Raw genomic sequence first — 13759 nt, 5'->3', positions numbered from 1 at the left:
TGTTATCATTCAATCATTACGGAAAAGCTACAGGAGACTTTGAGCTCGTGTATTTTCTTGGTTAGGTTAGTTAAGTGGTATACTAGTGATTCTTCTTACGTCCAATCACAAGTCTATTGGTTTTTAGTACTGGAGTTTGTACCTTTTAATGAAGAAAATTGTTAAAAGTTTGTTGTATTTGAAGAGCGTCATTCCTGAAGAAAGGGGAAGTGACATATTATTCCATCCCATTTCATAGTTCCTAGTTAGGTATTAGCTGAATCAGAAAGCAATAAAAAGGGGGAGCCTTCCCTTAGAATTAGGGGAGAGACTATCTCACATTGTGTGTCTAAACTCTAAATTTACCATTTTGTAAGTAGTTGCTAAGTCACTTACAAAATATTTAGCCAACACATATTTAAGTGTGCATCTATGAAAATAAATTTTCTTTTGCATGATTAGTTAAGGAACATGCTACTAGTCTGTATGATATTTCATGACAACATTTGCTCCTATATGTCTCATGTAAATTTTATAATCTATATTTGAATCTCTCATAATCTTGTCAGATATTGTGAGCATTAAGGTTCAAGCTGTAAATAACGTTAATCTGCAGAGTATACATATAAATATCCATGTGTCAGAAGGAACAAAGGCTCAAAAAGTTTCTATCAAAGAACAAAAAGTCACACAACAACGTAAACAAGTTTACTTGTAAAAAATAGTCATTCATTTAACATACATGCAAGACATGAATTATTTCATTGTCTCTAGCTTCCAACTGTCAGATGGAACCAGTTTCGTTTATTAAAATTAAGGACTTACCATATATACTATGTAAACATATCCCAGCGGAAAGATGACAAATAACATCTGCCATGTTACTTGGCAAGTAACAAAAAGAACTCCAAGAAGTTGGAAAGATACTGCCAAAGTTGACCCGTATATCATTGGAATTGCAAAGTCCAAAGTCCCCTGATCTGTAGAAGACTGTCAACATCCAATGGACATGTTAGTTGTACATGAATTCCAAATTTTCTTATTAGTAAAATCTATTTTGGTAATTCAACTAAAATCTAAAACACTTCTTGTAAGCATGAATAAGATGACCTGGAACCTCCTTTTTTATCCAAAGGAAGCTTATTTTTCACTCATTGTATAGGATCGATGTTACACAATCACCATACCACTTCAATATTTTGAGTCACTAAACCAAGTATAAAAAATAATCAAGAAATCTTAAAGACAGAGACAACTGTCCCCATACTCATGCATTTGATAAATGGAATTCCCTTTCCTGAATTACATTTAGAATGGAAAAAGTTCTCATTTTTTCAATTAGAAAATACAATGAATAAAAATTAAAAACAATTAGGTGCAATACCACAAGCACAAAAGACGGCTATTTCAATTGCACCTACTACATCCATAGGATTCTACACGATATTTATACAATAGCATTTAAACTCTCTCTCCTGTGTGTATATTATTATAAAAAGTTAATAAACTCTCAAACTATATTATATAACTAGAAGTTTTTCTATCAACAAAAAATTACATTGAACTTAGCATTTTAACATTTGTGTTGAATTGGAAAACCAGAACAAATATTGCAAGTCTGTCAAGTTTTATATTTACTTAGCTGTGAGAACAGTTTGTTAAAATAACCATGCAAACTGTAAAAGCCCAATTGAATTTGCAAGCAAAAGATGTTGAGAGATTATCTAGTACTAACCCTTGTCAGTATCCTTCCAGATGGAGTCGTGTCAAAGAAAGACATGGAAGCCTGGAAAACACTGTTCAACATATTAACATAGAACTTTTGTGCTGTTCTTAATCCAGAAAATGCAATCAGAAGGGTCCGGATGAGAACAAAAAATCCACTTCCAAATGCTAAATATGAATAAATGCTGATAAACCTTCTAGGCTTCATACTCGCTTTTCCTTCAGAAGTAAAAAAAGCTAGCCAGAAGTCACTTAATATTTGCAAAGCTTGCCAACATATTTGAATGACAACCAAAACAATTACATGCAACCCTTGGAAGGACATTGTCCAATATGCCAAATAAATAGACATATTTACACGGCCAACAGCTCTCTCCTCTTCATCAATTAATGTAGAAGCACAATGGCCATCAGACTCATTCTCCATCTCTTTCATGTCACATGCCTCTTTTTTTAGCTCCACTAAACCTTGATTTGGTAGTACATTCCCTCCCACTTGCTTTTGTAAGGAAGGATTCACAGATGTTGATGGACCAGTTTCTATTGAGCATGATTGTTGGCATATATCATCTTCTCTATCAGTATAGCAATCTGAATCACATTTAACTGTTACATCATCTAATGCCTTTCTATGAGCATTAACTAGTGCCCCGAAGTTAGCATCCAGTGAGAGTTCATTATATGTGCCAGAACTTATTATACAGCCTTCATTCATAACCTGAAAACATTTTTGGTGTCATATGCAGTTTTACAAGACATAAATCATGGTTAAAACTGTTGGACTTCATTGATTTCTTCAAAATCTCCAAATAATTACATATAAGATTAGGCTTTTAAATGGTACTACTAGTATTCTTACTATTATCAAGTCAGCCTCACGAAGGAACTCCACTTGATGTGTCACTAGAACAACAGTCTTATCCTTCAAAGCACCTCTAATGCATTCCTGTAATGACAAAAGCATAGTTCCAATGGTAGCAATTAATTACATCAAGAATGGGTGGAATATGGCAATTATATTTAGAAATGACAAGCACCAACTCATAAACAAATAAAAAACAAAGGACAATACTAGAGACAAGACACCACTATTAGAAGGAATAGCCATTAACGTCCACAAATAAAAGTTAATGCCGCTACAGTTGATTTACAAAAGTAACAAAGACAAGAGCTCAATGCACATTGAGTAGACAATTAAATAGAATATGACAACTATTACTTTATCTCTTTCCTTTTTTAATCAGCCAAAGATGAAATCTAGGTCAACCTTAATGGGAGAGAATTATCTGGTATCTAAACCAAGCCATTACATCCAACAATAAAAGTAGTCAATAATAGGAACTCCAAAAAGAACCAAAGATTTTCTAGAACTACACATAACAATGATAAGAAACTTTGGAGGAGGAAATAAAATAGTAGCAAGATAAAGCTGCATCATCTGATTCTAAAATATTAGATAAAAAATAAGTCAATATCAGCTCTTAATCTAATGGGCTGATTGATATGTCAGTGAGATCCCACATGGATTGATCTATTATTATAGAACCAATTATTACATTGCTCACACCCCAAAATTATTTTAGGATAGAAAGACAACAGGTGAAATTGTGGTATCTCTTCATCAATATGATTTTGTAAAGGTCCATTGCATTAAAATAACTCATTGATAAGCAACATCTAACATATCTAGTGATGATAGTGTATCAAGGATAATGAAAAACCCTATCTATCTTTGAACAAGCACGGGTATCAATCAATGATACAAGACTCATCTATTTGTTAGGGAGGCTCCCGATTCCAAGAACAAGCAAGCCAAAATGAGGCCCAGCAGCTCATTTCACCAAACTCAGTGAGTCCAGGTTAGTCTGTAAAGTCTGGATGATTCTAAGCCATTTTTTTTCTATAAATCATGATTTTTGTAAAATATCTACATATCATGCTTTTCTCAAATTGATGCGGCTAAGTCTGAGTCCTAGCCAAAAATCAGCTTGCTGGATCCAAGTCTGGTAACACTGGCATCGAATCAATCTCGCAGTACACAAAAGAGAGAAAAATGAATACATTCCTAGCATATGGCACTATGTTAAACATTTTTTTTTTCCACTATCCTTTAGGAAGCTATCCACTAGCTTATGTTCCAAGAAAAAAAAATTGCACCCATCTTGTGTAATTTAACATTCCCTATTTGGGTTTCATTTTTTGATTTTCTGCTTTTTATTTTGGATCAAGTAGAGAGAAAATAGAAAGCGGATATAAAAAGGATGTGAAATTATGGAGGCTACATGTACGAGGGCCACGGTGAGTTTCCTTTTGAAATCAACACAAATAATGTAGAGGCTGTTGATGCAGTGTCACATTCCAGTAAAAATGGAGGGGATTGTAAGTAGCATCAAGCCTGCTTAAAAGTATTTTCGGGATATCTCTTATGAGGCATGCTAATTTTTCCTTTTTTCAATATGACATAGACCATGAATTTTCTATTATGATCCATATATTTTCATGATATTTTTAACTTTGTAATGTTTTGAATATTTATTGTCAGTGATAGTTATTGAACTTGAATCTTGACCAATGAGAATTATGGTATCCATGATTTACAAGTTTCAGCCAACCTGTAGAATTCACTTCAATTTACTTGAATCATAAATAAAAAATTGGGGCACTATTTATAATTGTAGAATTTTGAGTTCACTTTTAAAGTTTGTATTGACTGGGCCTTTAAACTTGGACAAATATACCAGTATAATTGTTTCTCACATGAAACCTCTGGAACCCCTATTCCCTACAATTCCTTTTTTCAATGTTTCTAGCAACTTAACCATAGTACTGTGCTATAATATTTGTAGGAAATAAATGCAAAAATTAACAAAATAACAGACTACTTTAAGGGGATGACCTCCAATAATCAGAAAATAATATAAGGATTCAATAATTTGAAGTATAATGGTTTTGGAGAGTCTTTATCTTCCTTATTTATATGCATAACTATGTAAGGACACACCCCTTCATCCTAAATAAATCATCTGAAGGAATAACTAAAACTAACAAATGAAACTACTGAAGTTAAGCATGCCACAAGTGCTTATCCTTATTGTACTTAGGAATATAGATTATTAGTATCATAACGTTCCCATCCCCTTCAAAAAAATCCTCTCCCTCAATTCTTAACAACTCTAGAATCTTTTCTATGAATTGTTCATATTTCCATGTTTTATGATAGATCAAGATGTCATCAAAGAATATTATCGATCAAAAATGATGTCATCAAACAATATTAACACCATTTTTTTTAAAAATGGGTGGAACACTGAATTTATGAGGCTTTGAAAAGTAAATTATGTATTAGTGACACCAAATGACAACTAAGAATATATAATGGCCCTCATATGTTTTAAATGCGGTCTTAGTCGTATCTTCTTCCTCTATTTGAATATGGTAATCTAAATGTAAATCTAACCTGGTAAAGAGAACAACATTATTTAATTCATCATGGGCAAATTCTATATGGCACATCCTTCTTGTTAAACATAATCATTGGTGATAAATAGGCACTTTTATTGGAATGAAGAATGCTTATTGATATTAATTCAGCATCACTATGGTCTTTCAATGGGGGGTAGATGCTTGGGTTCTTGAAATGCTTGTTGATGGTTTTGAATGATCTCTTGAATCTTTGATCAATCTTGAGTTTTTACATCTTGTGCTTCTACAAAATGTAGTTGCACCCCTATGCTACGGAATTCTTTCTTATTTGATTTCTCCATCCTATGGGTGATAATAATTTGACTTGGAGGTGAATGTATCCCTATAAGTTTATACATTTTCCCATGATTACTAAAAGCCATGAATAATTCTAGAAAACTTGAGAGCACCATTTCCAATTGTTTAAGCCATTGCACTCCTAAAACTACATCTGCTCTAGGATAACAAACATTTATGAATCTAGGTCATAATCTACCATTAAGATATTTTAATGATGGCATTTATTACCACAAAGGAGTTGCTCTACATCAACTATCATGACCTAGAAGTTAAGAGATGGCATACACAAAACAATTGAGCTCATTAGCCAAACTTCTATCAATAAAGTTGTGTGCACTGCATGTATCAACCAACATCAACACCTTTCCCTTTTTAAAAAACCAAATACAGAAAAGTGTTTATGGTGTATTTGTGTCACCCAATGCATGTAGGGAGATAGTAGTACTTTCTTCCTCCTCTAAATTTGTATACTCTACTTCCATATTGGTTCTTCTATGGCTACTTCTCCTTCTTCTTCAACCTTATTCTCAATAAACATTAATCTCTTCTCACTATTATCACTTATCACCTGTTGGTGTCTGTTTTATCATCTACCAAACATTAGAATAGGATACCCGAAGGTATTCTATCCTCTCTTGAAAAATCACTACTGATTCCAAGGTCTATATGTGCGAACAAGCGACTTTAGTGGAATAGCTTCTTGGGTAGTGTATGCTGAAATTTCAAGGGGGACTTATGTTGACAAGTATCTTGAACTGCTGAACTTAGATAGATTTGACAATTTTAGGCTCTTCTTTTTTTTTGGAATTTTCTGGGGTTTAGACTTTCAAAAGAAAGAGAAAAAGAGATAGGGTTTGAGGAGGCTAATCTAATCCTACGAATTCGGGAGACGGTATCAATTGGGTGTTCTCGAGAAACCAAACCTTGCTTCGCCACACTAGGGACAACTACACAAGGCCGGTGCAATCTTCAATGGGTTGTGCTTATGATCGAGATGTTGGGATGCACAGGGGATGGGCTCAGACTAACTTTGCACGGTAGAATGGAAATCATCCATTTACCAAAAGTATGAGCGGAGATACGCCATCAATTGACACTTATCAAATCCTTCATTCAAATTAACAACGATGAAAGCAAATCTAAATTAATTCTAACTAAGTGTTGAGGCAATTGAAACCATGCAAATCATTCAAATAATAGAGATTACAAAGCAGCGCACATGCAATATATTATCTGGAAATGACCTTAAGCAACAATACATCAAAAACCTCACCCCTCCAAATGAGAGGAGGTAGCCTTATATAGTTCTCAAAAATAAATGAATGGCCGAGATCAAACAATGATCAAGGGCCAAGATTGAAAGTCCTAAACCCTAATTAGGGTTTCGGAAATGACCTTAAGCAACAATACATCAAAAACCTCACCCCTCCAAATGAGAGGAGGTAGCCTTATATAGTTCTCAAAAATAAATGAATGGCCGAGATCAAACAATGATCAAGGGCCAAGATTGAAAGTCCTAAACCCTAATTAGGGTTTCCCAAAATACTATCAGTTCAAACAAATGAAAGAGTGACAAGTGGCGTAGCTGCTAATTTTACTGAGGTGAGTGGCCACTTTCTTCTTTCAGAGATTCAACGTATCTGGACACAATGAGCTAGACATCCTCCATGGTGACACTTGGCAAACCGCCAATCTGAAAGTCGATGAGGTCCACATCATCGGCACATGTGGCAAGGATGCCTTCCCACTCAACTGCTTGGGTGAGGAAGTTGTCATCGATGGAGAGGAAGTTTGCAATCTTTGAAAGATTACCTTTGTCAATCATCCCTAAATCCCTGAAGAAACTCGCCTGAATCCTAGCTCTCAGGTTCTCTGCTTGTAAATGCTTCTCCCTTAGGCTTCCCTTCTTCCAGATTTCTGACGCCACACGGAATACCTTGCCTAGGATCTCTCTAACACTTGCCTCTGTATCAAAACACTTGGTCTCGGATTTCTTCAGAACCTCAATCCGAGTGACCATAGTATAGTACCACGTGCCGAAGTCGTACCTGTCTCCTGTCTGTATGATGCCTGCATCCACTAAGCTTCTCTTTGACATGCCTCGGATAACCTTCAAATGAGGGAGTATTTCATTCTGAATTTCATCCACCTCTTCCCAATTGGATACTAGATTCTGGATACGATCAATCAGCAAAGAAGTTGCCTCATGTGCCGATACTAAGTTTTTCACCAGGGTGTCAGCACGCACCGAAGCGTCTGAAATCCATTCCTTTTCTTGAGTGTATGAGCCCTTCATATCATCATAGTCCTTCATTGATCCCTGCTGAAGAGGCTGTGGTGGAGTAGCCGGGACTTCACGGTTGAGTGGGCTGGTATGATGGAGAACATACTTCTTCCACTGTTGGTTCTCTTCTTCAACCTTCTTCCTCTTTTCCTTTTCATGAGCTAGCCTTGCCTTTAGAACGTTGCAGGAGTCATCAAAGTATTGGACCTCGTGGTCCTGGGTGGGCTTACCCAGCTCTATGGTGGTAACCTTGTAATCATCCACGGTGACATTGTCTCTGGTCTTCCCTTCCCTTCTTTGGGCACTGCTATCTGGACTGTCTTGAATCCGGCACTGTCTCTCTGAATTAGGGAAAACTTCCTAGCGGGTTTGGGTGGTTTAGCTACAACAGGTCCATTCACCTTCTCCAGGAATGCTGTGGTGACCTCCTCGGTTGAGTGGGTCTCCTTGGGAACCTTGGCCCTTATCCTTGCTCTCAGCCAATCCGGAATGGTTGATTGTTCTACAGTGTTCCGATCAAACTCATCATCTGCCTCTCTTGGATTTGCCGGTATGCCATCCAAGAAGATTGTAGGTGCTTCAATTTGCTCCCTGTCTGGACTTCGGAAGACCTTTTCCACTACTTCCTCAACTGGCTGGGAAAGCACTTTTACTTCATCATCAATCGCACAGATGTTCATCTCTTGCTCCCCAGTTGCACTCTGATCAGGCGCAATGGAAGCAGCACTTAGGATGGAGTGACTTTCGTTGGATTCTCTTCTCTCACCTACAGCCCTTTTCCCTATGACATTTGTGGAGCTTCCAACCAACTCCTTCCTCTTTCAAGACCCAACACTCTGGATTTCGAGCATCACCGGTGGAGGTACAAGGATTGACGGACAGAGTATCATCTACTCCCATTAATTCATAAGTCAAGGTCACACCTTTGGCCTTCAACTCTTTTGTCTTTTCAGACGCCCACCACTTTGAATACTCAACCACCGACCTCATGAGGTCTGCTAGATCTGATTTCTCTCCCTCTGTCCAATCTATTAAGACTAAGGGTTCATTTTTCATCTTTTCAAAGCCCGGCTGGTGAAGTTCTAGGCTTTCTTCTACCTGATCAGCAACTCTGAATACTTTCGTTGCTCTCACCATGCTCAAAGGAATTCTTGACTAGAATCTCTTCCTGATCTCGAAGCTGTCGGCTGCATTAGCCAGTAGTCTTCTAGATCCAGTCTGTGCTCGAACGTTGTCCCTTCGATCTTCTTTATCCTATGGAATGGATCGAAATCCTTTCTTGCCTTGTATTGATAGAAGGGATACCAGGCCAGCTCCTTCTCCGCGGTTGCAGCAGCTTGTGATGAAGAACATGTTTCTAGCCCATTACCAATTGTGAGCGAGAACGTTCCTGCCTTCTTCTGCTTATCCCTTTGAATTACTATATACTCCTCCAATTGTCTTACAACCTCAAGCAACACCACTCGGTTGGTAGGGTAAGCCGAAAGCTTGTATGGAGGCCCGAAGAATCCCTGAATTCGGAGGTAAGTGAATTTTGGATATTGTATGTACCAACACCCGAACCGACCGATGAAGTCCATAGACTCCTGAGAGAGCCTCTGGTGCAAGCCACCTTGAAGTGTCCGGGTGATGTGCATCAGGAAGGTATCATTCACTCTTTTAAAATGGAATTTCTCCTCCATGTGGAGCTGGGGATAGCAATCGTACACTGGAAACAGGTTCTCCTTGTTCCCAACTTCTCCTCTGCAAGTGAGACCTTTGTATCTATAGGTCCTGGCCAATGAATAAAACAAGTAAGAACTCATGAAGAAAGTCCTATTCGTCTCCTGGTTCCTTAGCTGGCTGTCTAGGTTGTCACTGATCATCCAGGCCCAGTCTATCATCCTTAGTCCATTGATTATTTCATTAATGAAATAATACATCTAGGGTTCGAATGGAGCTCCCTGAGGATTTCCTATTATTCTATTGAGCAGGACAATCATGTCCCCAATGTCCTCCTTGAAGTATGCTCGCACTAGGCTCTTTCTCTGGAGTTTGGAGGTGCCCTTCCTCGGCTTGTCTAGCCAGGAATGGTTAACTATGGCATCATATTCCTCTAGGTGGTCTTGGTACAGACTGTCAACTTCATCCTTTGTCATATACACTGTGTTGTGGTACTCTAGGATCCTGAAGGCCTCTCTGACGGCCTCATCGCTGACATTCGCCAGCACTCTTCCATCAGGTGCAACAATGTCCTTACTGATGGGGCTGTAGTGTTTGGCACATTCGACTACTAGTTCATTGCACTGCATGGTGGGGAGGAAGCCAGCAGCATGCACGATACCACTCTTCATCATCTTTTGCGCAATGGTGGTAGGCACAAGGTTGTCCAAACCAAACATTCGCTTCTTAAACTCCCTCAGATTGATGTGTCCGAGGTTGGTGTCGCTGATGTTCTTCCATTTTGAAGTCATCCTCGACTCTAGAGGAGCATCTTTGTCTACCTGGAATTTCATAATGTCTAGGGCCTGCAAGCAAACAATGGAAATTTTTAAGTTAGAAAATGATTTGCAAAGTTTTGAAAATAACGGGGCTGCGAAATGGCTAAGTGTTGGAAAAATTTCTATTTTTTATTCTCATACTTAGCCATAAAAATCGAATTTTCACCTTAAAACCCTCAATCTTAAGGCTGGTTGTGGTTACCACCAAGTGTCAAAACTTTCAAAAAATTTCATACTTAGCCAAAAAAAATGATTTTCTTCCTCCAAAATTTTCGAAAAAATCATTTATTAAATTCTGGAAAATATTCAGAAAATTCACAATTTTAATTTCACCTCTGACTTGGATAGAAGTAAGGCTAGAATTTTCTCCGAAATATTCAGAAAATTCAGAAAAGTTTGGATGATTCTTCCTCGTACTAGTTGCCTTTCTCCAGAAATCTATAAACCTTTTGCCAAAAAATATTATCCAACTTCCAGCAATATCTAGAATTTTCTCCAGATGATCTTCAAACTGACATACTTTACTAATTTCTCCTTAGTAACTTTGAACTTCTTGGTGTAATAATGAAGTTGATAATGAAGTATTTGTAGACAAGGTTAAATCTTCAAGTAAAACCCCTAAAATCATCCAACTCATACTTCTAATTTTTTTTAAAAACTTTCCATTTTGATTTAAGTTTGAAGATATTCATCAATTCTCCAATATTCCCTTTCAAAAAAAAACTTTCCATTTTGAATTAATATCTCAATAATTTTCCAATATTCTTTCAACATTCTCTTTTTCCAAGAAAAAACTTTCCATTTTGGATTTATTTTGAGGATTTTTAGATATTTTCTTCATTTTGGATTTAATTTTGAAATCCCAGTGGATTTTGTGACATCACTGGCATCTTGTTGATTTTGTTTGACTTTCCAAGGTATGGCGGACTTTGGAGACCTCTCCTCATGGCTCTCTTCAAGGCGAAATTTTGGCTGAGGCATGGCGGACTTCAGCCTTTGCTCCTCCATGGCCTCATAACCTTTGGCGGACTTTGGTATGTTGGTCTTCATGGCCTCCCAAGCTTGGCGGACTTTGATGGTGTCTCCTTCATGACCTCTCTAGCCTTGGCAGACTTTGAGGCGCTCTCCACATGCTTGGGCGGACTTTGAGGCGCTCTCCACAAGCTTGGCGGACTTTGGTGGTGTCCCCAACTTGGGCGGACTTCTATCACTCCTCCTCCTTAGGTGGGCGGACTTTGGTGAGTGTTCCTTCATGGCCTCCATCAAGGTGTAAATTTGACTAAGGCATGGGGCGGACTTTGAAGTTAGCTCCCACATGACCTCTCTTCTTGGGCGGACTTCAGACTTGGCTCCTCCATCACTTGGCATGCTTGGGCGGACTTTAGGCTACACTCCTATACACCCTACACATACATGGCAGACTTTGAAACTTATCCACCTTGGCCTAGGAGGACTTTGGAGAGTGCTCCCACGTGGTCTCCACCATCGTTGGTGGAGTTTGAACCTGCAATACTTCAAAACCCTTGTTAGCCAGACTTAGAAGAATTTTCAGAGAAATTTCACAGCTTAATTAAATTTAACCGGATTAACTTTGAAATCCATGCCTAAGTGGATCATCTGAAGTAGCAAAAAGCCTAAAATCTAGGGATTTAGCTTTTTTAGGTCAAAACTTGGAATTTTCAAGTTCCGGTCGAAGCTGGTCAGTGGTGCAAGTGTAAACCCTAGGTTTGCATCCCGAAAAAGCAAAAAGCCTAAAATCTAGGGATTTAGCTTTTTTAGGTCAAAACTTGGAATTTTGTCAGTGGTGCAAGTGTAAATCCTAGGTTTGCATCCCGAAAAAGCAAAAAGCCTAAAATCTAAGGATTTAGCTTTTTTAGGTCAAAACTTGGAATTTTCGAGTTCCGATCGAAGCTGGTCAGTGGTGCAAGTGTAAACCCTAGGTTTGCATCCCGAAAAAGCAAAAAGAAGACATCCCTAAAAAATAGGAAAAACTTTCTAAAAATAGCCATACCGGGGATTGGGCTAAAAATACCAAAAACGAAACTTCCTAAAAATAGGAAAAAGAAAAAAAAGCAAACTTTCTAAAAATAGAAAGTTGTCCAAATTCACCCAAATCAATTGCGATCTTCGTCCTTTGGCCTTTCTAAGCACTCTAGTGGTGTTCACACTTCGGAATCACATAACTTGCAAAAACTAACTTTCAATCGTGAGGGCCTGAAATGCTCTGAACTGGACAAGGCTTGGTGAAACTGCAGCAAAAGGTCACAGGACACTAACAAAACCCTAGAAAGCAGGAAAATCAGAGGGTCCCCATTTGCAATGGGGCGATGTGTGGAAAAAGGTCACAACATGACCCCTAGACCATTTTCTATCACAATGCCAACATAGACCTTTTTCTCTTTTATTTGCCTCTTGTTGATGAGATAACTTAATTATTTGTCTTGGGTTAAGGAAATTGGCTCCACTTTTGTTAAAAGGATTACTCACATTTTTGTCTTTCCATCATACGATTTGAACTTGTGTGGATCTTTTGGTGGTGCATTTTTGTTTCTCAATATTCAATGCTTGTTGCATGACTTTTCTAACTGTACAAGGTTCCAACAAACAAACATCATAGTTAATTTGATCATTAAGTCCATTGCTATAGAGTTGTAAGCTTTGATAAACCACCACCTTATGAGCCCAAATCACCAATCTCGTATTATCAACATTATATAACCTCAATTGTTTCAAATGTTTTAGTTGGGCAATATCACTTCCCTTCCATAATTTCTTATAGAGGGTCACTAAGTCATTACAAAACTCTTTCCAATTAAGCATATTTTGAATTTTCCCTTGCTTATCACTCATCCTCTATTGGTGTCATTCATAAGGTTTTGATTCTAAATACAACAAGGCTATGTCAACCATTGCATTGCCGAGTATATTATTAATTTTATTGTTACATGAGACTTTCCATTAAGTTACATTTGTACCATCAAACTTACAAGTGTATTTTGGGTGGGTTTAATTTTGGACCTTGAAAAAGTTGTCCTACCCCACATTTTGTCAATTGAGGTCGTACCCACCTTGGTGGTTTCTCTAGTGCCTTAATTTTGAAAATATTCCTTGTTAAACTTAAAACCTATTTAAATCTCCATTTTAAAATTCTGCAAATGGGTCAAATAATAATCCTTCGTAAAATGTACCACCATTTCACATCCCAGTGAGAGTATTCCCTCGATTAAGTGGTGGACAATAAAAAGGGTCCTTGGATTCAATACTTGTCGAAAAGTCCTCAAATGCTAAAGATAACATGGCTTCAGATGTGTTTGTATTTTATTTGAAACCCTTGCGTAGGAGTTGGTGCAATCTCTTGACAAAAATTGCTGTGCTATTTGAGTTCATTTCCAAGCTTGGCATCGGATCTAGTGCTGCCTATAAAGGCGTTGAGGTCAAAAAATTGGTGTTAATTATCTCTATAATCCGAAAATTGACTACTGCATATTGATATATGAAATTATTATTGTGGACAAACCTCTTGGGTATG

The 13759-nt window shown here is 37.7% G+C and overlaps 1 protein-coding gene across 5 annotated transcripts in view; it reads right to left on the bottom strand.

Annotated features, from left to right (window-relative positions):
* The window catches only part of LOC131042140 (putative ABC transporter C family member 15), a 216200-nt gene that overhangs the window by 138256 nt on the left and 64185 nt on the right, over positions 1-13759 (bottom strand). For all 5 annotated transcript variants that reach the window (XM_057975462.2, XM_057975461.2, XM_057975460.2 and 2 more), the window contains 3 exons: positions 2564-2650; positions 1715-2422; positions 805-969 (listed from right to left, as the gene is read on the bottom strand). In XM_057975462.2, the coding sequence (XP_057831445.2) occupies positions 805-969; positions 1715-2422; positions 2564-2650 (960 nt within the window). The remainder of the gene's footprint in view (positions 1-804; positions 970-1714; positions 2423-2563; positions 2651-13759) is intronic.

Source organism: Cryptomeria japonica, chromosome 9, assembly GCF_030272615.1.
Source record: "Cryptomeria japonica chromosome 9, Sugi_1.0, whole genome shotgun sequence".
Classification (NCBI taxonomy): Eukaryota; Viridiplantae; Streptophyta; class Pinopsida; order Cupressales; family Cupressaceae; genus Cryptomeria; species Cryptomeria japonica.
Note: the sequence above shows the minus strand (reverse complement) of the source record. Positions and strands in the feature narration are given on the sequence as shown.